This window comes from Athene cunicularia (genome assembly GCF_003259725.1).
Source record: "Athene cunicularia isolate RWA chromosome 7 unlocalized genomic scaffold, athCun1 chr7_part1, whole genome shotgun sequence".
Classification (NCBI taxonomy): Eukaryota; Metazoa; Chordata; class Aves; order Strigiformes; family Strigidae; genus Athene; species Athene cunicularia.
In genome coordinates this window covers 30,620,682-30,645,310 of record NW_020799107.1, presented here as the reverse complement: position 1 = coordinate 30,645,310, position 24,629 = coordinate 30,620,682, and the positions used below count along the sequence as shown (strand labels likewise).

General features: G+C 37.2%; 1 protein-coding gene across 1 annotated transcript in view; it reads left to right on the top strand.

The window, feature by feature from the left end:
• The first annotated feature begins 651 nt into the window (after window positions 1-651).
• TMEM163 (transmembrane protein 163) overlaps window positions 652-24,629 on the top strand; it is a 100,752-nt gene continuing 76,774 nt past the window's right edge. The window contains exons 1-3 of the mRNA XM_026852516.1: window positions 652-694; window positions 3,024-3,110; window positions 4,215-4,334. Of these exons, the coding sequence (XP_026708317.1) occupies window positions 652-694; window positions 3,024-3,110; window positions 4,215-4,334 (250 nt within the window). The remainder of the gene's footprint in view (window positions 695-3,023; window positions 3,111-4,214; window positions 4,335-24,629) is intronic.

Sequence of the window (24,629 nt, the reverse complement as noted above, 5' to 3'; positions counted from 1 at the left end):
GAACGCACTTCTGCGTAACTCGTTTTTTATTATTTGCCTAAATATCTGACCAGGGGTGGAGGGCTGTCTGCTTCCAAACCGCGTTACTCTTTAATGCGAAGCACACCTATTTCGGGCATCTGTTAATGCTGTGTGAGGCACTCGCTGACCTGCCCATAAAGGCAGCTGCCATTTTAACCCTCCCCATTGCCCTGGCCTCCACAACGCCTCCAGGCTCCTCTTCCACACAGTTTGTCTCCATTTTTTATTTCACGTATAGGCTTTCCTTAGCCTCTCTGTTGCCGTTTCTACCTTTCTCTTCTTGCTTCAGCATCTCAGAGTCCCTTTTGTGTCCTCCCACCCTACACATAACCCCTGTATGGTCTGTTCTTTCCCCAGCTTTTTAAATGCCTCTGCCTGCTCACACATCCTAGACACAAAGTAGAGAAGGGGAAGAGCAGTCACCATCTTCCCTGACATGTTTCAGTCATGTTGGGGTAGGGGAGAGCCCTTTTTCCAGGGGTACCCTTGCTGTCACCACCAATGGCAGAGGACAGACATTGTGACTGAGGGCAATTTGAGGCTTTAGTTCTGTTTTCAATAACAGGAATCACGAATTTTGATTATGGTTCAAACATGTTTGATTACAGACATTTTTAATTTCTGCCCAGTATGACAGAGCGAAAGATCAAAGCTGGCCCTTTTGGCACTAAGGGTAATTCCAAAAAGAGTGTCTGTTGTAACCTTATCTCTTTCTAGGAGGGAGGTGTGACTAAAGCTGCTGATTTTATTCCTTTTTCTGCCTTCACACTCTTTCTATGGCCCTTGCAATAGCTTTCTTTTCGCCTTTCCTACAGTCACTGATTCCATCTACCAGGATATTTCCAGTCATTGTAGAGGAAAATCTGGTATGCTTTTTACAGGTTGTCCCCGTTGAAATTGTTACAGTCTGTCCTTTTAGATTGTACTTTTTCTTATGATCCTTTCCAATGAATCATAGCAGATCCAGTTATAGAGATGATACTTCCATGTTTGCTAAAAATAAAACCTAACCCTAAATTTTGGAACAAGATATTTGCTCCTTAAGAGCCAGATCCAAAATCAGTGATAATTTTATGGATGAGATCCTTAAATTAACATCTTAGGTGAACAATTTTTCTATTAGCCTTATCTCTTCTACAAATTCTAACTTGACATTTTAAAATGATCCCTTAGCCAAATAGAAAAGTACTTCTGGTAAGTCAGCATATGGTAAAGAATATCCTAGAATCACTTCACAAATATGCCAAGCTTGTGTTCTGCAACTGTTAGGCAGGTTTTTTCTCCTTCTGATTTTTTTTATGGGAAGAAAATCTGTTAATATATGAAGGTACTGAAAGATAAAGGAAAAATTCAGTGCATTTAGGCAGATCATCCTATTTCCTTTACCTTAAGGATATCTATGTGTTAAATAAATTAATAGCAATCAAATTACTCAGTATGTTAATTTCAGGGCGGAGGAGTTTTATCGGTAGATACAGGCTTTTTATTTTTGTAGCAATACAGGTCATAACTGAAAGACGATCTTTCAGTCTCCTGTGGATGCTTAAAACTTGTTTTCTTATGGTCAGTGGAAAAAATATGGAGGTTTACCTTGTGAATTGTGTTGTTGCGTGTAAATTAATGAGCTGTTGTTGCTTCTAAATAATTTTCATGCTATGGGCTTGATAGTCATGTGAATGAGTTTGTATTTTTGTGTGCTGTCCCCTAGGACACTGGTAAGAATATATGATCTTTCTCAGGGATGAACGCTGTAAATCCAGAAAATTTATTTGAATTATTTTAGGAAGGAAGGGATCACATCTCTGACAGCTAGAATATGCCAGCCATTTTGAGAGAGAAAGACACACGGCAGGAGTGGTTCAGTTTTAGGAGGACTGCTGTCTCTGTCATACTGGACACATGCTTGACATGTGAATAGTAATCAGTGCTGCATTAGCTGTGGGGCTTATTATTAATTTCTCAGTTTAATTAGGATATATGATTTGTAAGTATCAACTCTGTATGTTGGACTTCCCAGGTAATAGAGAGCTGTACCAATAAATTGCAGGATGTTGTAATAGAAAGAAACAGGTGAGGATGTCAGTCATTCTGATCTGTGTTTATTTGAAGTTTGAAATATTGAGAAACAAAATTTTCTGAGAAAACCTACTTTTCTTTACATTCCAACACAATTTGGGCTGTAATTTAAAATCCTTTGTGTGGGGAGGGGACAGGAGGGGCAAACACACACAAAATGAGATGTGTTTTCTCTATGGTTATATTAGTAGAAATCTCTCCTATATTGCAAGATGTAGTTTTGAATTACCTCATATCAGACAGCAATTAAACTGTGCATCATTATATGTAGTGGCAGAAGATAGGCCAAACATTGGGAAAAAAAAAAAATTCTTCACACAAATGAAATTGGGCTATATGAGAAATAGCTATGCAGTACTGTCAGGAAAATGCTCAAACCTTTCAGAGCTGTCATCTGCTAGTTTTCAGATACTAAACAGACAAAGAACGCACATAATAAGAATCACCTCATTTCAATATGGGGCCTAGTAATTCTTCAGCCTGCAAGTTTGCAAATGCTTTTCCATTCATGAAGAGGGGAGTGTATAGCACAAAATTGAGGTAATATTTTAAATTTTCTTAAAACACAGTACAAGCATGAAATTCTCACAGTGGCTTTTTGAACTATCATAAAGAAACTCTCTCTGCTTTATTGTAATTGAGGTGAAAAAAGCATAAAGAATTTTTCCAAGGCAGTGTGAATCCCACCAATTATGCTAGGATTAAAACCAGTAATTTTGACAGACTTCAACTGGCAGAATAAAATCTGGTGGCTCTAATTGTTACCACCCCTGGATGCCTGCCCCTGTGCTGACACATTGCTGCCCCTGAGGCAGAGATGTCTGATTCACTTCTGAATTGATTCCAAAACCACTGCAGTTTTCAGCCAGTATATTATAGTCAGTTGAAATTAATACGTGTTAACATTAATAAACTTGGTTAAACAGGGTGTGGATTCAGGAGTATACTGATAACCAGAGCAGGTGCCCCTGCCTTGAAAGCAGCAATAGCCATCAGAGAGAAAACTGGGGAAGGTGAGGTAACAGCTTCAGCCTTTACGTTTTAATCTGCTGCTGAGGCTGCCAGAGCCCCTGTTCTCAACCCTTTGTCTAAGATACTGAAGTAGCTGATGGCCAGCTACTGAAAGGTTGTGCTGTTAAACGAGTGCCCCAGTTCATTGCATTCAGTGCAGGCAAGTCCCTCTGAAAAGTATTCATCATCTAAGAGGAACCATCCACGTTTTCTAGAGTAATTTATTAAGAAAATTCTCTCCAGTTAAGCAGATTTGAGCTGGAACTTGATGGTGAAAAAGAATGTATGTTTCAAATTAGATGGACATACTAAGCACAAAAGAATCTGGATACAGAAGGCAAATATGTTAAAATCTGAATACATTTTAAAAGTGGCTTAATACTCAGACTAGAGAATGAAAACCAAAGCATGTTATTTCCTTTATTTTTTCAACCTGAATTATTGTCTGTGATTTAAGATGAGTGGGCAAAAGACTTTCACAAATTGAAAGCAATCCCATTCGCTTGTGTTCAACACACTTCTATCCTGATTGCAATAAGGACAGTTCTAGAGGGGGATGTGTTCTTGCCTCACATGAAAGACATTATGCTTCAGGAGTTTTTTTCAGCTGTTGCTAGCTTTGATTCTAAAGTATGCCTGCTTCTGCTTCGATGCTCAATATGTGCAGTATATTCCTGTGCATTGGCAGGTTGTTTCACAGAGACTGGTGAGCACGAGTTTTTCTCCTGTTAATTATGTTCAGCATCCTGAAGTTCTGAAATGAGTTTTGATCGGACTGAGTACAGGTCTGAGTTCTTTCTTGTGTGCAGAAAATATAAGTGATGTGAATTTTAGTAACTGCCCTACTATTGCAGTGCTCTTTTTAAGTGACTGATGTGTGGGTCTCTCTATGTGAAATCAAAACAACTTGTATGTGCTCTCCTTGCTTACTCATGTTTCTGGTGGCTTCATTCACTTAACCTTAATAATGTGAGCAGGATTTGATTCTGTGTTGATTCTACATGTAATATAGAATGTAAATATGTGATCTAGGTCTGAACTAACACAGCTGTGTTCTTAAAAGGAGCAATGTATTGTTCATACCCTCTTTGCTTATTGCTTATCAGGTTTACTAGAAAGCAGTACAAGGCTAAAACCTCATGAAGCTCAAAGCTACAGAAAGAAGGCATTGTGGGTTTCCTGGGTCTCCATTATTGTCACACTGGCTCTTGCAGTGGCTGCTTTCAGTGAGTATTGGGAATATTTTAAATCTTCACACCTCTTTTCCTTTTTACTTTTCTTTTGGGCTCTCAATTTCTCTCTTTGTGGAAGCTTTCTCATGTTTTTTCTTCACAACTGCTAAAGTGGTTTCTCTCTAGACTGCCTGTGTCTGCATGGTGCTTATAAATTAGTAAAACTGTTAGTTTTTTTCTGCAGAGGATAGGGTTGTTGAAGGTCGGAGGAAGAAACAGGAGATGTTGATTCCTGCTAGCATTTATGCATGCGGAACTGTTCATTTTACGGAATAGTGTAAAAATCATTATGCAGTGGATTGCCTTTAACCGAAGAGGTCAGATATGACAAGTCTTAATCCACCTGGGATTTGTAGTGGGAAGGCTATAATAAAGAATAGTGAGTTGTAAGGGAGAAATATATAATTTATCTGTATTACACTGACAGATACCCTAACACAATGCTAATCTGGAGGAGAATTACCAGTTTATTTTTAAGCTAGTATTTAAGTTCCAAGACATTTGTCTAGTTTACCTTTACACAAAGAATTTGAAAAAAAAACCCCAAACCACTATTATATGGAAAAAATGAAATATATTTCTTTAATTTCAGAACAGGAAAAAAGGCTACCTTGTGTAAATAAAGATATATTTTATTTCAATGCAAATTTGTAAAATACCAGCTTCCTATCTTGGTCAATCAACACTGCATTATTTTAAGGACAAAAAGAAATGTGAAATCTGTAACAAAATCTTTGCGATGGCACATTCCCTGTTTAAAAGAAAGAAAAACCAGAAGTGACTGGATTTACGTGTTTATATAAACAAAAGGAAAGCTCTGTCTAGGAAACAAAGCATCTAAGATGTCTCAAAACATCATTCTTCAGTTTGATAAAGACAGACTTGCTTTTTTTTTTTTTTTCTTTTTTTCTCAAACTGCAGCAGCATGTGTTTTATTATTCTAATCTGCAGTGTACGACCTGCTGCTGGAAGTTGGTGTCAGCTCCCAGGAGAGATTATTAGAATCTGACCAAATGGTCTCTGAAAACTCAACATACATTACTTGGAGTGATTTATATAGAAACACAGGTACAATAACTTGATTCAAAAAAGAGAAAAGAGGAGGAACGTTTAAAAGCAGAATCTAACACTGTGAAGAATTTGAATGTTAACAAGAAGGCAGGACATCTGAGTTTCTATTTTGTTCTGCTTCATAAAAATGCAATAGTCTGTCTTTGCTACTGAGGCAACATGAAAGTAAGTACTATGATATAGAATAATTTTGTTACCTATTAACAATATAATTTTAGGGAATATCGAGAAAGGGCTTCATTTTATTTTACTTTTTCATTTGTCAGAGTTGCAAGACATAAATATAAAATAGATAACTAAATCATTCCATTTCTTTTAAAAGGGTCTTTAAAAAAACTTTTGAAGTTTAGTAAGGTTATCTGAAAGCTTTTATTTTCTGTTTTCCTTATTTGTGGCACTATGGCAGTATTTAGAAACCCTACCACAAAGCCAGCAGAGAAGGTAGTCCCTGCCCAGATCTGCTGTGACTGCATACTCAGCTGGTGTGGCTGGGCATTGAACTACTGTTGAACTTGTAGTTGACTAGCTGTATGTCTTGGCAATGTATCTTTCGTCGTGGTTTGAAGGGGCTAAATTTATGAAGAATAGAAGAGGGAGCAGCACGTAGATATGTTTTAAATATGTTTAATAGACAGGTGATGGTTAATTTACATGCCACTATGTCATTGCCAGGGCTTTTCATATGCTTGATATTAAGACTTCTTAATCTTTGTGGAAAATATATTCTTCTAGAACCACTTTGCTCCCACATGCAATTTCAGCAGTTCTGTTCAGTTTATCATTTCATATTGGCTGCTCTCTTCGTTTATACTGTCCTTTTAGCAGGTTCCTCTAGCCAATCCATGAGTTGGGAGACATGCCAGGTGGCCAGAGTTTGCTACCTGCTTGATGTAAATGACTAGTTGTCACTTTGGGGTGTCTGACACTGCCAATTCTTTCCAAACACCTACTATTTAAAGCATCCTGTTTCTGTTCTACCTGTTGTCTGTAATGGTAAAGTGTTAGCAATACAGCCCTGATGTTCCCTTTCAGTGAAAAATGGGGACCTGCTGTGTTAATTGGCAGGCTACACTGACTGTATTGTCACTACTCTTTCTGATTTTCCTGTAAGTTCTTCCTGTAAAAGTCTGTTTTATTCTCTTATGTGCTTCAAAATACATTTTTGCAAGTGTATCTTATGGTGCTGCTTTTGCAGTACCAGTACCATACAGTAAAGATACTAGGTCAGGAACATTATTAGGTAATTGTAGTTGAAGAAATGAAAAACATGGAGGGTAAGAAAAATACTAAAGGGAGTGATACCCATGTGCATGGTCTGTGTGGAGAGTGGGGAAGTGATTCAGGAGCCTCCTTTTCCAACCAAGTGTTTGTAACTAGACTTCCTTTCCTTTTTTTTGTGGTCTGCACCCTCCCTTCAGTGCTGCAGCTTGATCACCATCTTTAATTTCAAGACTAGTCTATTTGCTTCCAAAGCTATATTTTTCCACCATTGGAGAAAGGTAGAATGGTTTATCTTGACTGGTATGAGATGATTTCTTTCAGTGGGATTATGATGATGCCACAGCTAAACTTTCACCGTAATATTGAAAGATTGATAAATTTTACATTAATCTGAATACATAGTTTCCTTATTAGGTAATGAGCTATGACACATAAGATGTGAGATCATTGATCTGAACTCTGTGTTAGGCTTACTATTAAAAAGAACCTGTGTACAGTGTATTATAAAAGTGTATAAATTCAAATTATGGTATACCTATAGACCTGTCTTATATTTGCTACATAACAGGTATATTCTCTCCGGGATGGGTTGTTTTGTGGCCTGAAATACTGGAATGCAGAAGATGAAATGCTGACATACACATCAAAACGTGTTTGGTCTCTTTAGGCTTGGAATTCTAAACTAGGCTGTGCTGGATATGGAGCAGGCTGGCTGCTTAAGGGAAAATGAAATAGTCATCTTTCATTCACTAATACTGAGAAGTAGCACTTACACAGACCATAAAATCAGCTTTTTCATTTAGCTGAAAGAAGAGATCTCTTACTATCAGGTACTTAATATACTGAATTTTACTACAGAAGTGCTGTACTTGTAAAAGACCATTTGGAAGCTTTGACTGCTGCCTCTAAATACGGCTTCTGCACTCTGTGGTAATGGTTGTGGTCTCATTGGCTTTGGATGCTTTGAAGGTGTGGCTTTCCAGCATATACTTTCACAAGGCTTCAGTAAAATCTTTATAGACTTAAATTTGTTTAAGATCCTTGAGGTCAGTGGAGCCCTATGGTATCATCTTTAGTGACTGAAAGTTATGCTTGCTTAGAATCAGCTATGCATATTCTGACATTTGTGTTTTTGTCCAATACTTTTATGGTCAGATACTGAGAAATGTCTAAGGAATAAGTTCATTTCACTTTTCATTTCGATGCTGTCTGAAATATGTATGCTTGTAGAGTTCCTGCAAAGATTGGATTTAATTTTTAGATACATATAGTCATAAAATGAGACTGGGCATAATAGAAATTTCTAAAATGAACAGTAATTTATTTCTCAGCATCCCAAGTAAGTACTGGAATAATAATTTTAATATAATTATTTCTTTCTGTTTTACAATAATACAAGAAAAGAATGATAACATAATATGAATATCTTTTTTTGCAGTATATATGTGTAGTATAAGGCTGTAGTCTAAATAATTTCATAATAAGAATTGTAACTTTTCTGTAGCTGCAGTATTGTAGGTTCATGCTGAGGCTAGTTTCAGAATCACAATAGAGGCTGAGGGACTACTGCAGTGGAATGGAACGCTGGTGTTTTGAAACCCATTATTCTTAATTTTTTGTTGTTTATGTTACTGAAAAAAAATTTTGAAAAAGATACAAATACAGCTTTTGCTGTTGTAGTTTAATTTCTGCTCAAGCAGCTAATCTCTGATACTATTGTCAAAGCAGAAAACAAACTCATTCTATCTGGTATTTCTTGCCCAGTGTAGACTTGTGATTCACAGAACGTAGTTTGTTCATTCATCTTCCTGATTTGATTAGCTAAAGTTGTTTCACAGTGAATGGAGTAGTCATATCAATATATCCAAACAATATATAGACCAAATTCTGCACGAAAAGCTCTCTTTGTAGTCAGAGATTGAGTTAAGATTTAGAATGTATGCCTTTGTAAATGTAAGCTTTGTAAAGGGCTTTCATGAGGCAGCCGTCGAGATGGAACTTGCAGGCAGCCTGTCCCAGTGTGGTCAGAGCATGCCTGAATGGGCCCTGAATGCTAATGCATCACGGGAAGAGTTGGCGCTGGGCTATGTGCAGAATGCTGGGGAAATAGCAGTCAGATCTCATGGTTGCTTTAGAAATAACTCCTTGTAGATTAGCACAGATGTATTTAAGAGTTTAGCCTTATAGAAAAATAACTGAAAACTTGAGTGCAACCAACAGGTGCATGATTTGAGGTCCTATCCTGATTTAGTTTAGTTTGATGTAGTAAATATGCACTGTTATTTTGAGAAGGTGAATTTTACTCACTGAAAGAAAAACACTGAGTTGCTGGAGTGTGTCTGAAGACGAGCTATGAGGCCAGTGAAGGATCTGGAACATAAGCCTTCTGAGGAGCAGCTTGAGGAAACTGGGGGTGTTTAGTCTGGAGAAAAGGAGACTGAGGGGAGACCTCATCACCCTCCACAACTGCCTGAAAGGAGGGTGTAGCGAGGTGGGCATTGGTCTCTTCTCCCAAGTAACAAGCGATAGGCTGAGAGGGAATGGCCTCAAGTTGCACCAGAGATTGTATATTATGAAAAATTTATTCACCAAAAGTGATGTCAAGCACTGGAACAGGCTGCCCAGGGAAGTGGTTGAGTCACCAACCCTGGAGGTATTTAAAAGATGTTTAGGTGTGGCACTCAGGGACATGGTTGAGTGGTGGGCTTGGCACTGCTGGGTTGACGGTTGGACTTGATGATCTTAAAGGTGTTTTCCAACCTAAACAATTCTATGATTCTGCTAATCTGTATAGAATCGGAGATGGAAACTTGGTAGATAGAATTCTGCAAGTGGGAGTATTGTATGGGATTAGCTGTTGGCCCATGGATAACATATTGCAAGTAAATGCAAAGGAACTGATTTTGTATACCAAATAATCTGTATTTCAAAATTAATTACTGAAAATTGATCTATTAAAGTGAGCTTCCACATTCTGGGATTAGAGAGGCATTTTGTTTGAAATGCATGGTCTGTACACTTAGAAATTTCAGGATAGAGTTTGCTTTCAGATTAAAGCTTCATCCCAGGTCAAACTCTCTAACAGACAGATTCAAATGCCAACAAATCTTAGAAAGTGTGGATGCAGGCCCACTTTCTTCATTGGAATGACTACATCAAGCCATAAAACCTCATTTTGCTTAGCTGAGCTGTAGGACATGACTGTTGATTTTCCTCCCCTAGTATGTTACTCTGGTGCACCGCAAATGGAGTTATGTGGGACAAACATTGAGCAGTTTAAGGTGTTATCCTCTGTATGCTTGGATGTGGATGTATTGATGTAATCTGTCACTCCTCATCTAAGGCATACTACTTGGACAACTGAGTTGGAGAGTGACTATATTAATTTATTGATGAATATATCACTTTCCCACTGACCCATTCTTATTCTTGTTTGGGAAATTAAATATATGCAGGCTTTCCCTTATGTTTGAGCAATACTTAGTATACTGTGGGTGCAGCCGTGTATAATAATGATACTAATAAAGAGTATAGGTGAAGGTTCATGATTCTGAGGCTCTTTAGTTTGGATATCCAATTCAACATTCTTTAAAGGTCACTGAATTTCAGACACATGATGGACATTCAGAACTCAGGCCTGTTTTAGAATGTCTCAGCTGGGTACCTAAACAGAGTTCTCTAGGATCACTGACCACATGAAAAGTCTTAGTCCTTGTGTTTTATCTTCCAGGAGCTAAACAGAATTGTATTTCTCACTCCTAAAGACCTGAGAGGTTTTTTTTTTTAGTTGTTTTTTTCAGTAGAGCACATTACATTTGAAGTCACAATATCATGCAGACCCTTAAAACCAAGTAAAAGCTAAATATAGAACTGTTGTGTGATAGTATGCAGATTCCTTGTTTTGCATATTTCTCAGGGCATTTAATTACATCAGTTACAAAAAGACAGATGCTTCAGGACTGTAGTCTCATAGAAGTGTTAATGAAATATAGAACTTAAATTCCCAAGGTAGAGTCCTGATATTGGTGATACTTGTGCAATCCTATCATCCTCGTTACAGCTGCATCACTACAGTCAAAACCAGAGTGTGGTCCTAACCAGGTTATACATTAAGATCTAAAGGACAAAAAAAATCCATTGCCTGTGTAGCATTGGCAAAAGATATCCTTTTGTATAGGTCAGTCTGTACTTAGTAACAGCAAAATGCAATTTTCATTCACTGAAAATGAAATGGGAGGCCAGTAAGGGCCTGTCTATTTTTAGGCATACAAAAAAGTGACTTTCTTGTGAGGAGAAAATAGCATATGGATGTCAAGTTCAAGACTGATAGCTGTTGAACAGAAGTATAGGTCTAAAATCTGCAGTGCTTCACACATCATGAAATCTTCTCCTTAGTTGGCAGGCAAAATGATGATAGCAGTCTGTGAAATCTAGAACAGGCTATATAATGATCTCTGTCATTGAACAGTAAACAATTAAAAAAATTGTTGCTGTGGTGGAAGTTTATTAAAACAGCTGAGTTTGTGTTTAAATGCTAACCTTTAAAACATAGAATATTTTTGCATTAGAAAATTGCAATTTAATCATTCCTTGTGCTAAGTACTGGTTTGTTTCTCATGAGAAAAGATCATCCCAAAGAATTTTGAAATTAAACGAGGCTGATACTGAGGAAAAACTAGCACTGTAATGTGATTTCATGAAGAGTGGGGAACATGCAAATATGCTAAGTCTAGGCTATTTAATGTAAAAATCATAATCACAGTTCTTCCTGTTGTTTTATATTTCCTTCTGAGATTATGTGGGTTTTTTTTTCAGAAATCTGAAATAAATCTGTGTGATATTTAGACCAGTAAGAACAGTAATGTCTTTAAAGAATTAACTTCTATATTATGTAGTTTATATCATGTAAAATATATGTAATATACATATTCTAATAGCTATGATATTTATTTTATAGCAGGAGATGCTAGAGACTCAAAATTTGGTCTTCAATTTTGCCATCATATCTCAGCTAGGCAGCTTTGTGTTTGATGATTCAGAGGTTCCAACTATGAGAATACAGTTGTGTAGGAAGGTACAATGTACTGATAAGTAAGGTAAATAACTAGGCAGTGTTAAGTAATTGGGCTGGTGTCATGGATCCTACTCATATCCCTGAGAGAATTACACTGTGCCATTAGAAATAGGTGTAGGTAGAGGTTGAATTTTGTGTATAAAAAAGAAGTGAATGCTTTATGGGGAGAGTTTTAGGCATACCACTTGGCCATAAGTGGCTGGTGTGGGAATGATGTGCCCTACGGCCATCTCTAGCCTGTAGTGATTGAAAAAATGTGTATTTTGGCTAAAATCAGACAAAAATGGTTAGAAAAGGAAGATATTTTAGGTTTGCTGCATGTGATTGGTATTAACTGTTGTCCATAAAAACCTGTTTGACTCCTGTATAAAATCAGATTTAAATGACCCTCTAATACAAGTTTCAATTGCTGCTCTTGCTTTATTTGGTATATCACATATGTAAGTGGTTATACATCTGCCCTTTGAAGGAACGTTACTGCAGTCTTAAAAGTCAAATGTATTTTCAGTCAATTGCTGTAGTAGTTTGACAAAATAGTGCCTCAGCTGTTGCAGGCTTACCTCTTGTGCAAAGACATGAATATTAACAGATTTCTTTATGAATGCCCGATACAGCAGTAGAATTTGATTTTCATAGATCATGAGATATTTTCTTGGCTCTCCCAATTTAAAAAATGCGTTTCTTTGCTTATTGGCAATGATGAACTTGTAGTTCTCTGTATCTGGCACTGAAAATCAAGATTAATGAAAGAAAATGGATGTTTAATATTCATTGTACAGTTATCACTTTATTTGAAGTCTGTGAGGTTGTAAAGCACTACTGAATTAAAACAAACTTCTTGGGCAGCAACACAAGTGATGAAAATCAGAACACAACTTTCTTTAGTTCTGCCAGAAATTTTTTAATATACATGTGTTTTAACTTAGTAGACAACAAAATGTAAACTTGTTATTTAAAAATAAAAACAGGTGCATTTATAACTTTTGCTTTACTTGGGAGGTTGATAGTGTTTGGTGTTTACTTGTTGGCACTTACTCTCTGTGATTTTTCAGTAACAGTGTTTGAGTTCCTTCCACTGAAAGTTGAAGCTTGTTAGATGTTAATACTTTTTCAGTACAGAATTTTATTCACAATAACTCATCTTGTTTTGGTATGCCTGAACTGTAGAAGGACTTAATAACAGTGAAATAATCACAGAAATAATACCTGCTCCTTTACAGTGCAATATAGCTCCCAGCAGATCTGTACCATGTTGCAGCAGAACATTCTGTTGGTTGGCTGACACACGATTCCCTGGTGCCAACGCTGGCGAAGCAGTGGTAGCACTAGGTGAGAAATGGGAGCATCTGCGAGACACTGGGTACAGGGTTGTGGTGGAGAAAATCTATTATAACAGAGGGTGGTGTTGTTTGAACAGGTTGCACTGCTAATTTTGAGGTTAACTGTGTTAAAGTCTGGAGATTGGGGAAGGCAAGATAGCTTTTAATAGACACTAATCTTTATTTGCAAACCAGACTTCTCCAGAAGAACCATAAAGATCTCATGTATGACCCATTACTGTTCTTTTTTTTTCCTCTGGATATGCAGAAAAAGGGACAGATAAGCTTAGCTTCAAAGTTAGAAGTAGCAGATTAGTCAGTGCTTAGTCAAAGAAGAGTGACCAGAAATAACCAGCTGGTATTTTTGCTAGACAGAAAAACTGCAGAGGAAGGGGGATAGTCTGACAAATACCATAAAAATAGTCTGACAGGAGGCATCTGTTTTCCAGGAACTGCTGCAGAATAAGTGGCTTTTGGTACTTGCACTTGCGAACTCTGCCTTTCTGGAGAGATCTCTGGGCCATTTTCATGCTAGGTGTGATGCTGAAAATATGAGTAAGATTTACTGCAGAACAGGATCCTCAGCTGAATCCTAAATGAAGATTTCTCATCAGATATGAAGACTGTTTATCTTCTATTAAAGATTATACATCAAGGAACTGTTAAGTATAATGTATCTTTTCAGTATATCTAAGGTGAAGAAAATATACCTCTAAGTGCATTGTTCTTAGATAACATTTTTTAATGAAACATTTCAATGACCAAAGAATGACAATATTTCCCTGGGCTCTGAAAAGAAGAGTCTCAAATTTTAGACGAAAGATACATTATCATTCAGCAGGAGATTTAATAGAATGGAAATGCAGCCTGCAGTGTCAGTTAGGATGTGTAGCTGAGAAAAATAGAAGTAGCTCCACACATTCCCATTCTGGTAGGCCTGATAGACAAGTTAAGGTGTACTTGAAATGCTGAAGTCCAAATTAGAAAGGAGTTCCTTAGAAACAGTATTTTGTTGAAACCACATAACTTGCTTTACCTTGATCAAAAGAATTATTTGTGATCCTTTCATGATAAGAATGGTCTTTCAATGCAACAAATGGCTTCAGATATTTAATAACAGATTTGTGATGTTGGGAACCGTTAAATTCGCATTTAGTGTGAATTGACTTAATCTTAGAAAAATGTTTCTAATGGTTCCATGGGAAACACAGGACAGAGCGAAGTAACCAGCGTCAGACCCAGCCGTTGTGGCAGTGACAAAACTGATAGTGATTGCAGTGGTGGCAGATCACTTCCTAACTATGTGGCTAAAGAGTTACAAGAAAACTGCTGAACAGCACGAGAAAAAGTAAGACTGCCTGTACTAGCATTGTTTTATGTTGATCAATTTGTGTGTGTCTAAGTGCATGCCGCTAGGGATATAGAAAGGCAGATGAAAGGCATCAGTCTTAGCTTGTTGTTCTGTAAGACAGCGAAAGAGGGCTGTACGTATGCCTGGAGGATTATTGTCTACCTCCCAACTTGATAGGCGTCACTATTCACTGACTTCCTGCTGCAGCTAACATAGATCAGACTATAATGTCTAACTGTGTGTAACTAATAGTACCCAAAAGAGCCAATTCGTTTGCTCATCTTTGGCACATTAGAAACTAATAATAAACTGTGCCTCCTTTTTATTTATCATGGCTTGATGTTTCTGTGTGTAATTAGACGTAACAAGAAAAGGAGAGATCGCTTAACAATGAAATAACATGAAAAAATAGGTCAGCAAATTAATTTGTACAGGTTAGTTAAGGAGGTAAATTTCATAGTCATGTGCCTTTTACTATGTGAGTTCTGATTTTGGGAAACCCATAGTTACTGCTTGTGCATGTGTAACAAAAAAAAAAACACCAAAAAAACCAACCAAAAAACCCAAAAACCACAAAACCCCCCAAAACCAAAACAAAAAAAAACCCCAGACACCAAACAAAACTCAACACATCTGATATTTAGATGTGGGCAGCAAAATGATCCAATTTTGTTATGTTGAATCCTGATGAACACAAGCAAATCCTGCTCAGGGATTTCCTGTTACTCTCCCACTAGGAGATGCTCTTTGGGTTATCGTGTGTGCGTTTCCCTGCTGAGAAGCATCTGGTGGATGAAAACAAGACTTGGATTTAAGGAATAATGTTGTATGTAATGTTTTATGGCGTATGGAATCTTTAGACTTGAAATCTCCTAAGTACACTGAAAGTAATTTATAGGGACAGATCTTCAGTTGGAGTACGTAGATTTGTTGACTTCCATGGGTTTATTTCAGTTTGAAACAGATAAGCATCTGGCCCTAAAGCTTATGGCAAATGGTAGGATGGACTTACACTAGATGAGGTGTTTTCAGACATATATCTCATTTTAGCATTTTCTTGGGTTTTCAGTAGTAACTTGTGTTTTGTCTTTAATTTTTGTGAGATAATATTTGCTTAAGGCAGCCTGTTAAAACTGTCACAAACATTTTTAAATGCTGAGGAAAAAAGGTGAATTAACGCTAGCTCAGATCCTGCTGGGTTCACAGAGACTGGGCCAAGAATTTTCTCCAGGGACTATTTTAATCTTGGTCATAGCCCAAGCTTTCTTTGTAGCCTTGGGAAAATGATTTTACTGTGTAAGCTTGTTCCTCATCTGCACACTTCAGGTTTTGGTACATGAAAAAGTAACTGAATTTTCTGCCAAAAAATTGGGAGTGTTTTGCTATATAGTAGTTGACACATTTATGTGTATCCTAAGTCTTCCATAGTGACAACATGCTCTGAATTTTGTATGTATGCTTCTAGACAGGTGTTGCAGGCTGCTGCCTCTCAGTACTAGGCCTCCTGATTTGTGGGATAATTTTCAGCATTGGTTGTGGTTTACCTTATGAAAACTATTTTGAAGTCACCAAATTTTTCTGTAGTACTTGTGTAGTACTGTACTATAGTACTTGTGATTGGGTGTGTTTAAGATGTATTTGACTTGTTGTTGTCTGGGCAGTAGTACTTTTACAGTTGAGCAATGTGCTTTAGGTTAGTGGGTTTTGAGGAATGTGGCATTATTCTTGTTTGTATTTTGGTGATGCAGTTGGCCTGCTTGCTGCTAAACTGGAACAGAGTAAAGGCCCTTATAGACAATTTAGAGGACAGGATGGTACATTTATGTATGGTGGTGGCTGTTGGTGGAATAGCTTCACATTGTGCAATGCCTCTCAAGGTTCATCAAGCGTAGTACTTAGGGACTTGGACCTCTTTTTCCTTTTTTTTTTCCTTTCTCCCTTTGGTAGATGGTAGAGAAAGGTAAATGCTATAAACTTGTTTTTCAGTGCTGTGTTTCTTCTGTTTCTTTGAGTAACCATTTTCATTGGTCAGAGGTGTTGGAGAGAACTTTTTATAACTTAAAACTGCTGTCAAATGAGTACCATTGAGAAAGGAAAGAAGACAGAAGAATAGGAAATAACATGCCTTGAGTTCCAAGTGCATGAAGTTTTTAAGATCAAGGAAGAGATCCTTACGGAGGTTGGCAGTTTAAAAAATTTTGAAGTCTCTTTGAGCAGCAGGTAAGATGGTTTTAACCATTGACAGTTGTCAAGAACACATTAGTGAGGCCTTGAATTTGAAGAAAGAACCAATTTTTTTAGCTGTATGTTTGACCCAATGTTCAGTGTAACTTTTCAAGTCGGCACAAGTCTGATGTTATTTTTTGAAGGGCTGTGCTAGGTTTGTTGCATGTACTTTTACTTTTTTTGGAAAAAACTGAGCCTAAGGTTTTGAAAACAGGAGTTTTTTGTAATAAAGCTCAGCACTCCACAGTTCAAAACCAAGGTTTTAAAGCTGCATCAAAAAGGCAGTTGGATTCCATGAGGTTACCAAATGTTTTCTCCTTTATTATTTTCTTCACTTTTTTTTTTTTTTTGCCAGGAGTTGAACAGGCGTTTGGCTGGCTCAGGTGTGGCCTTCTAAAACTAAGTAAGTTATGTCTTTCACAGAATATATAGACAGATTGGTCACTGCATTTATTACTCTTTAAGAATATGCTGATAATTTGTAACTGAGCTGTGAATATTTTTCAGGGCATGATACAAGGAAGTTAAATTAGACTCTAATGGGTCAGAGTAGCTAAAGCATGTATGTCCCTGAAGATTGCTATGGTGTTGGAGGATGTCCCCCTAACCCTTGTAGCCAAAAAACTAAGGAAGAATCCATTTATGAAGGTTAAGGAACCTACCAATGTGAACATTGATACTGTCAACCAGAATGTGTCCCTGATGGTTTTCTTAGGTGACTGAAAGTTTTTATCCACCTCCTTTAGGATGGAGAAGACAGTCTTGCCGTGTTGTCTTAGAACCATAATAAACAATTTTTTTCATATAATGTTTCACTTAATAGCTCCTCCTGTTATGCTCAGCGTTCATTGTGAAATAAATGCTGTTTTGCAGTGACTGTTAGGCACACTGGAGTTTAGTGGAGTTGGTGATTTGTTGCTCTTGCTGCGTACTGTATACATTTTGTGCATAGGTTTCCTGCTGCAATGCAGTTCTGAGCAGAAAAAAAACTTGCTAAATTTTGCTTTTAAAAAGCAAGCCAAAATAATATCCAAAATTCTATAGTACAGGAAAAAAGGTTTGCAAAATATGGTCTGATTTAAAACAAAAGAAAAAAGGGATCTCAAATACTGTGTTGTTTGTTTCAAAACTGAGAGGCAGTGCTTATCACTGATGGCATCCATTTTTCATGATCAAATGCACATCACTGGAGTGTATGAGGTACATGTTTCTGTGATGATATATTCTGTTTTGAGCTTTTTATACTTGTAATTTCAGTGCCTGGCATGGAGAGGAACTTTAGGTAGATGATTTGAGGAGGAGTTACAAAAGAATTGTTAGTACAGCCTCGTATGGCTGTTGTGGTTTAAATCCAGCTGGCAGCCAAACACCGTGCAGCCGCTCACTCACCCTCCCCAGCCCAGGGGATAGGGCGACAGTTGGGTACAGGGAGGCTCATAGATTGAGATAAAAACAGTTCGCTAATTGCAATAGAATAAAACAGAATAAAAGTGCAAACGGGTAATACATAATGTGATTGCTCACCACCAGTTGACTGATACCCAGCCCATTCTCAGCTAGTGATCCCAAAATACCAGGGTCCTGCAGTCACAACCCTGGAAGCGAGAGAGAACCTCCCCCTTCCCGGTTGTCCCTTCTGTATATACTGAGCATGATGTTACATGACAGGGGATACTTCATTGGCCAGTTTGGGTCCGGTGCTCTGGCTCTTCTCCTTCCTGGCCTCTTGTGCACCTGTGCACAGGCAGGACATGGGGATTTGGAAAGTCCTTGACCTCTTTGCACAACTGAAAACATCAGTGTATTATCAGCATTCTTCTCATACCAAATCCCCTGCTGGAAACCACAGTGCTATTCTACCTACTAAGAAGAAAAACTAACTCTATTCCCAAAACCAGGACAGTGGCATAGTCATCATTTAAGGATTTGGGTGGGAATTAGGGAAGACATACAGAGGAGTTTTTAGGGGTAGAAGATTACATGCTGACAGTGAATCTGCTGCGTCTACAGGTCAGTTTTGAGAAGGTTTTGGTGTCTTGTGTGTCACAAGTCCTGGTTGTCAAGTCTTTGAAACAGACTTTGTTTACAGAGCTGCTTTCAGTCCCAGTGTCCTCACTGTTGTCATGTGCATTGGCAAGGCTTCCATGGAATGATGAAAAGCCAAAGGCTTGGCTAATCATCGTAGTGGCAGATGACTTGAGTGCTTTTAAAGATAGGAGTTTTTTCCTTTTTGCTTTCCCCTTGGGTAGTCTTGGTTTTACTGTGGCATTATATAGAGGTGATCATAATCAGCCTTTCTTTTCATGGCAGTCTTAAAAATGTAGGTGGACCTAAGGATTTCCAAGACTTTTGCAAAATTCAGGAATGCAGACATGCTACCACTTGGAAGGAAGGGTTAGAATCTGGTGCTGACAATGCTAAACACCTATGGAAATGGACTCTTAAGTGAATCATCCCAGCACTTGGCAGCACACCACTTTGCAAACAAAAGGTGATATTCAGTGAAAGAAGCTGCAGGACTAATAAATAGGTTTGAAAATTTAATGTGAATGTATAAACATAAGCATGCAGATACTGTGATTTAAAGCAAGAGCACAAACTATGTGGTGTCTTGCCTCGTACTGTGCAATAAGGAATTACATTGCGTGTATGCAGTGTTTCTAAAAATGTATTCTCAGTTTCAGATGAAGTAAGCTCCCAAGAGAGTTGGGGCAACTAAGGGACAAGGATTATAAAACCAGGCTTGCACTCTTGGGCACTACAGTCAATTCCCTTGATGCTTGGCACAGTGAGCAAGGTTGCTTATGGCAGATAATGATAGAAAACTGATTTAATTCAGAAGGAGAGTGTCCCAGACTGCCAGTTTTTGAAACACTCAGAAATCTTTGGAGAAAAGGCACTTTTGAAGGTAAAGAATTGCTGATGTTCATGGTGTTCAGCTATGTCTTTTTTTTTCCCCCCTAGAATTTCTTATGCAAGTATAAATAGGTTATTCATCAAAAGTAGAGGACACATGAAGACCTGACCTTTGCTTGTAATGAATCTATTTAACTATCATCCAAGTGATACATTTCACAGTTAACTGTAGTTTAAGAAGTGATATTGCTACCTGTGCTTTGGAGGGAGTTTCACAGTTACACAGCAGTTTTATTCTGAAAAGCAGCAGATTTGATCTTCAGTTTGAATGGGTCCATCTCTCGGGTCCAATTAGGAATGAATGCAAATGGTGTGCTTTTCCTTTCCTGGTGGCCTAGGCTACACGTTTGCAGTGAGCTGGAGCTGCAAAAAGTATTAGTTATTACATGGTGCAAGAATGCCTTTTAGTCTTGGAACATTTACAATCTGTTTTCTACATTCTAACTTCTTGTAAGCATATGTAATGATTTCACTAGAAGGTTAGGTAGGATGCAGGGAAATTAATAAAATATATCCCATTAATGATGTGTGGCTTTCCTACTTACGGTGATGTATTTGCCTTGTTTTCACTTGCGTAACTTTAATCAGAATTGATTTTTGTATTCATGTGCTATGATATGTGTCTTGTGATACTGAAAAAATTAAGATAAGGGAAGTCAACATCCTGGGTCAGCAGAAGATGTTGATAAAGGGGTTCTGTTTGGGAGATAGTTGGTATTCATTATCTTCACAGCAATCAATAGAAATCCTTTCACATAGGGTGAGGTCAATAGCTGGAAAGATTTGACTTTTCAAAAAAGGCACTAAATGCAAAGAATAAATATATATAAAATAGCTAGTTAGGTTATATTTTCCAATTCGCTGTTACATATGTGCCACAAAATAAAATTAAACCAGTAAGCATGCAGGGTAAACCAAGCACTGTGCTCTTAGCACTGTAGTGGTTTGAAAACAGCAGACTTATGAACCTAAGAATCAGTCCACTTCAAAAACTTTCCCATAATGAAGGTACTTCCAGTGAGCACTTGTACATGCTTTAGAACTGGGATTTTCACTGAAGCAATCAAACGCTGTAAATCTTGCTGCTGTGGTTTAAGAAGTTATCAGTAAACTGTCCTCAAACATCTCTGTCCCCTTGCCTGTAGGTACTGTCTCTACAACAGAGTTAGCAGAACAGAGTGTATTAATTTATTACCTGTGCTTCATTTACTACCTTGTAAAGGCCAGATTATTTTTTTTAATGTAAATTAATTCTTTTAGTTTAGGCAAATGATAGGCTTTAGAAAATCTGAATTCCCTTTCTATTTCTCGTGCTCGTAGGTCGCTTAATTTTTCTGTTACCACATTGCACTTGGATTTTGGGGCTGCACTCAGTTCTTGTTATTCTAATTTAAGATGAAGAATTAGAAATTAAACAGAAATTAGATTTTTAAATGACTAAGGTAATAGTTCATTTTGTTTTCATTGAGATTATACACATCATATTCATAAGCCTTAGATCATGGTTTTAGGCTTTGAGTTTCTCAGGAAAGAATGTCTTTTTCTAAGTGTTGGTATGGTGTAGAATGTAGTACAGAATTCCACCAGTTTTAGGTAAAAATGACAGTGCTAGGATAGTTACAGAAATCAGAAATACAGAGAAGAAGGTACCTAAGGACCTTGAAGGAGGTTTTAATGTAGTTGCATATGGTGGTGTTGAATTTCCTCCTCTTAGCTTCATCTATTTAAAAAAAAAAAAATAAAAAAATTCAGAATTCTAATACTGTATTTTTAGATCATCTTCAGTCCTCCTACTGAGGTTATGTGGGATGGGATCAAAACTTCATACTTCCATGTCACCCATAGGTATAACACTAAAATTTGAGGTGGGGATGAGAACCCTGGCCCCAGTTAAGCTTTTGTAGGATTTTTCCTCTTTCTTCAATAGGTCCAGAACATCATTTACCACCAGTATTAAGAATTCTGAGGAGTATTTTTCCCCATTAAAAACATTCCACTTGGCTTATAAGGCCTTTTTGGATTGTTTTCTGCCTTTGGTTGCTATGATGAAATCTATAACTTGAATATAATTGTCTGTTCATGAATAATTTGTTATTTTTCCTGTGTTCAGATTAAGTGCTGGTATTCAACTCAAAATGGAAGAACAACCTAACCCTTCATGTTCCACGATAATAATTTAACAGTGCTTTATGTCTTTGTTGCCTCATCTGTTCCCATTCTTATTTTAGGACAAATCTAATGGCTACTTAGAAAAACATTGCTTTTTTTTGCTTCTTGCTCTCTGGAAGGACAAAAGGTTAGAGCAAAGAAGGATTGTATGTTAGTACAGGAGTAATTCTATTGTGTTGTAGTATCTGCAAGCGATGGTTTTAAAAAAAAACTGAAAAAACAAATTCAGACTCTGAAATTGGAGTGAGTTAATGTGTTTTATAATGGGTTATGATTTTTATGGAATATCCAAAAGTTAAATTATATATTTTTTTCATGGTAGTGCTAATGATACAGAGTGGAATGCTGTCTGTGAGGTGTGGGAACTGATGAGAAAATGTTGAGAGAAACACCCATTGATTTTAGGTTCTGTGATATATTTTTTTTTTTAAGTGAAGTTTTATGTCTATTTTGAAAGGCTTATAATCTTTGATATATAATGTTCATTGAGAACCAGAGGAGAAGCAGTAGCCACTGTTGAAAATGTAGCTATTCAGCTTTTAGTATTTTTTTTACATATAGAATAATAAAACCAGGCCCTTTTTTGTACATGGTAAGATTGACTTTCTTGCCTATAGGAAGAAGCACCATGTTTCAATTCTGTGTTGTACACTGGCATGCTTTGCTTTCTAGGCCAAGTTTTTATACCATCTGTTGCCTTTTTCCAGCAGTAAATGGAAATAATAATGGTTTATTTCTGTTTCAAAAAGAGTGACTTACTAAACCTCATTAGCACTGCCCAGTAAGAAAAGTGCTTCAGATCACAGGCTAAGGGAGAAGGCTACGTTGCTGTACAGCTCATTTTATCTTTACTCCTGCCCCCATCACTACAGCCATTCAAGCAAATTGCTGTTAAATAGTGTAAGGTGTTGTGGATCAGTGCCCATAAAATGCTGGAAGAAGAGACTAGCATAACCTAAACTGCAGTTACTATTCAGCTGACATCTCTGAAATGTTGACTTTCTCTGAGGACTGCTTGTTCTGGGCAAGGGGACTGTGCAGAGAATTAAGCAGGTGGTTTGTTTCGCTGTGTATGCCTTAGTGTGTGGTACACAGCTTTCCCTATCACTTAAAATAATCTTCTTTTCCTGAAAAATGAAAGTTAAGGCTGGTGTTTTCAAAGGTCTCCATCCTGTAAAAAGTATGCCAGTCTGGAATTCAACTTCTTTTTATTAAACTAATCATATTATTCTTATTAAAAAGCATGAGGTCTGCTTGTCTTCAGTACTTGTTAATAACTTTTGAAGCTTTAATTATTGTTTTGTGGTAGCAGAAAATCTGACAAGGTACAAGCATTTTTATATTATTATTATTTATTCTATTTTCCTTATGAGAATAGCTTCCTCAGAGTACAGTAACTTTATGAGTTTAAATAGTCACATGAAGGAAATTGCAGTCCTTTGGTTATAGCATTTACTAGTATATAGTTTTATTTACAGTATTTAGATAACTGGGCATATCCTTGATGCTCCGCAGATCCATTTACATAGGCTGTTTGAAAATCTGAACCCAAACCCACTGCTGGATACTGTTTTCAGTGGCTAACAGCAATGTAGAGGTGTGGCAAGCCTGATTTCCTTCCTACTCCATACAGAGACAAACTTTTGCCTAATTGACAGATGGAAAGATGACAAAAGTTTGGTCATTGACAGTTATTAATCTCAGTTTTTCATTCACCTTGTCGGCAGGAGCTACTGTACTCTGTATTTCATGTAGCTATGATCCTGAATTACTCTTAAAAGCTCACACGTAGTGTCTGCCTCTAGTGCCATGCCCACTTCCATAGATATTGGTGAAGGATCCAGAACATCATGTTACTTCTGTGAAATGATGATTAAATCTGAGCTGGTTTGGAAAATAACAGTGATTCATAACACTGCACATAGTGAATGTTGAATTTTGAGATTAGTAAAAATAGCAGGGGTAGCTGCTTTGAACAACTGTCAAGTTTGTGAGTCCAAAATTAATTGACAATTTCTTTTCTTTCTTCCCTGATTTGCTTGAATTATAAAAGGCAGAATTTAGCTTTAAGGGATGGTGTGAAAGCAACAGAAGCTGGAGACATGAATTCCTTATGCCTTTCCACTCTATCAGATGAAACCCTTTTTTAAATCAGAAAAGTATCTTAGCATTTTTTAAATGGGAAGATAGATGATTTATCTAGCAGATTAAGATTATTAAGCAACTTCCTCTCTTCTGTGCTCACTGTACAAGTAATACGTGGTATTTCTGATATTTCATGTTTTTAGTGTTTTGCTGAGGTAGTTCATATGGTTAATTGCCTTTAGCTGGAGTTAAGGCAGCCTAAGTGGTGGACTTCAAAGCAGTTGACATTTGTTTGAATGTTTTCCAGGCCCTAACGCCTGAATAGCTTGTCATCTTAAAAAAATTAAATTACGTTTTCCAGAAGTACTTGAGAAAGTAATTGTTTTGTAATTGAGGTTTAAAATTGAAAACAAAAGGTTGGAGAAGTAATCTCTTTCTGGAAAAGAATGTTACCCGAAATGCTCTTTGTTGAGTGAGAGACTGGCAGTCCTAAGACAGACAGCAATTGTGTTTGCCTGTACTTCAGCCTCTGGAGGAATGAACAAGTAGCATGTTTCTGCTCTTCTGTCCTAGCTGGAGAAAATGAGAAAACAGATGCAGTTCAGATTCTAGTTTTCTGTTGTGGTGTTGCTTATTCTTAAGGGAAGATGAATACAAATTCAGAATCAGGTCTGGTAGACATGGTAGGTGGTTGGGATACAAAAATCAATGGATAATTTGTCCTGTCTGATCATTGGTCTTTTTTTTTTTTTTTTTTTTTTCCTGTGGGTATATACCTTCTGAAAAATAGGGAAAAATCTTTATCTTCTGAAGAAATAGCCTTTAGAATAAAAATTCCATTAAAATTAAATTAATAC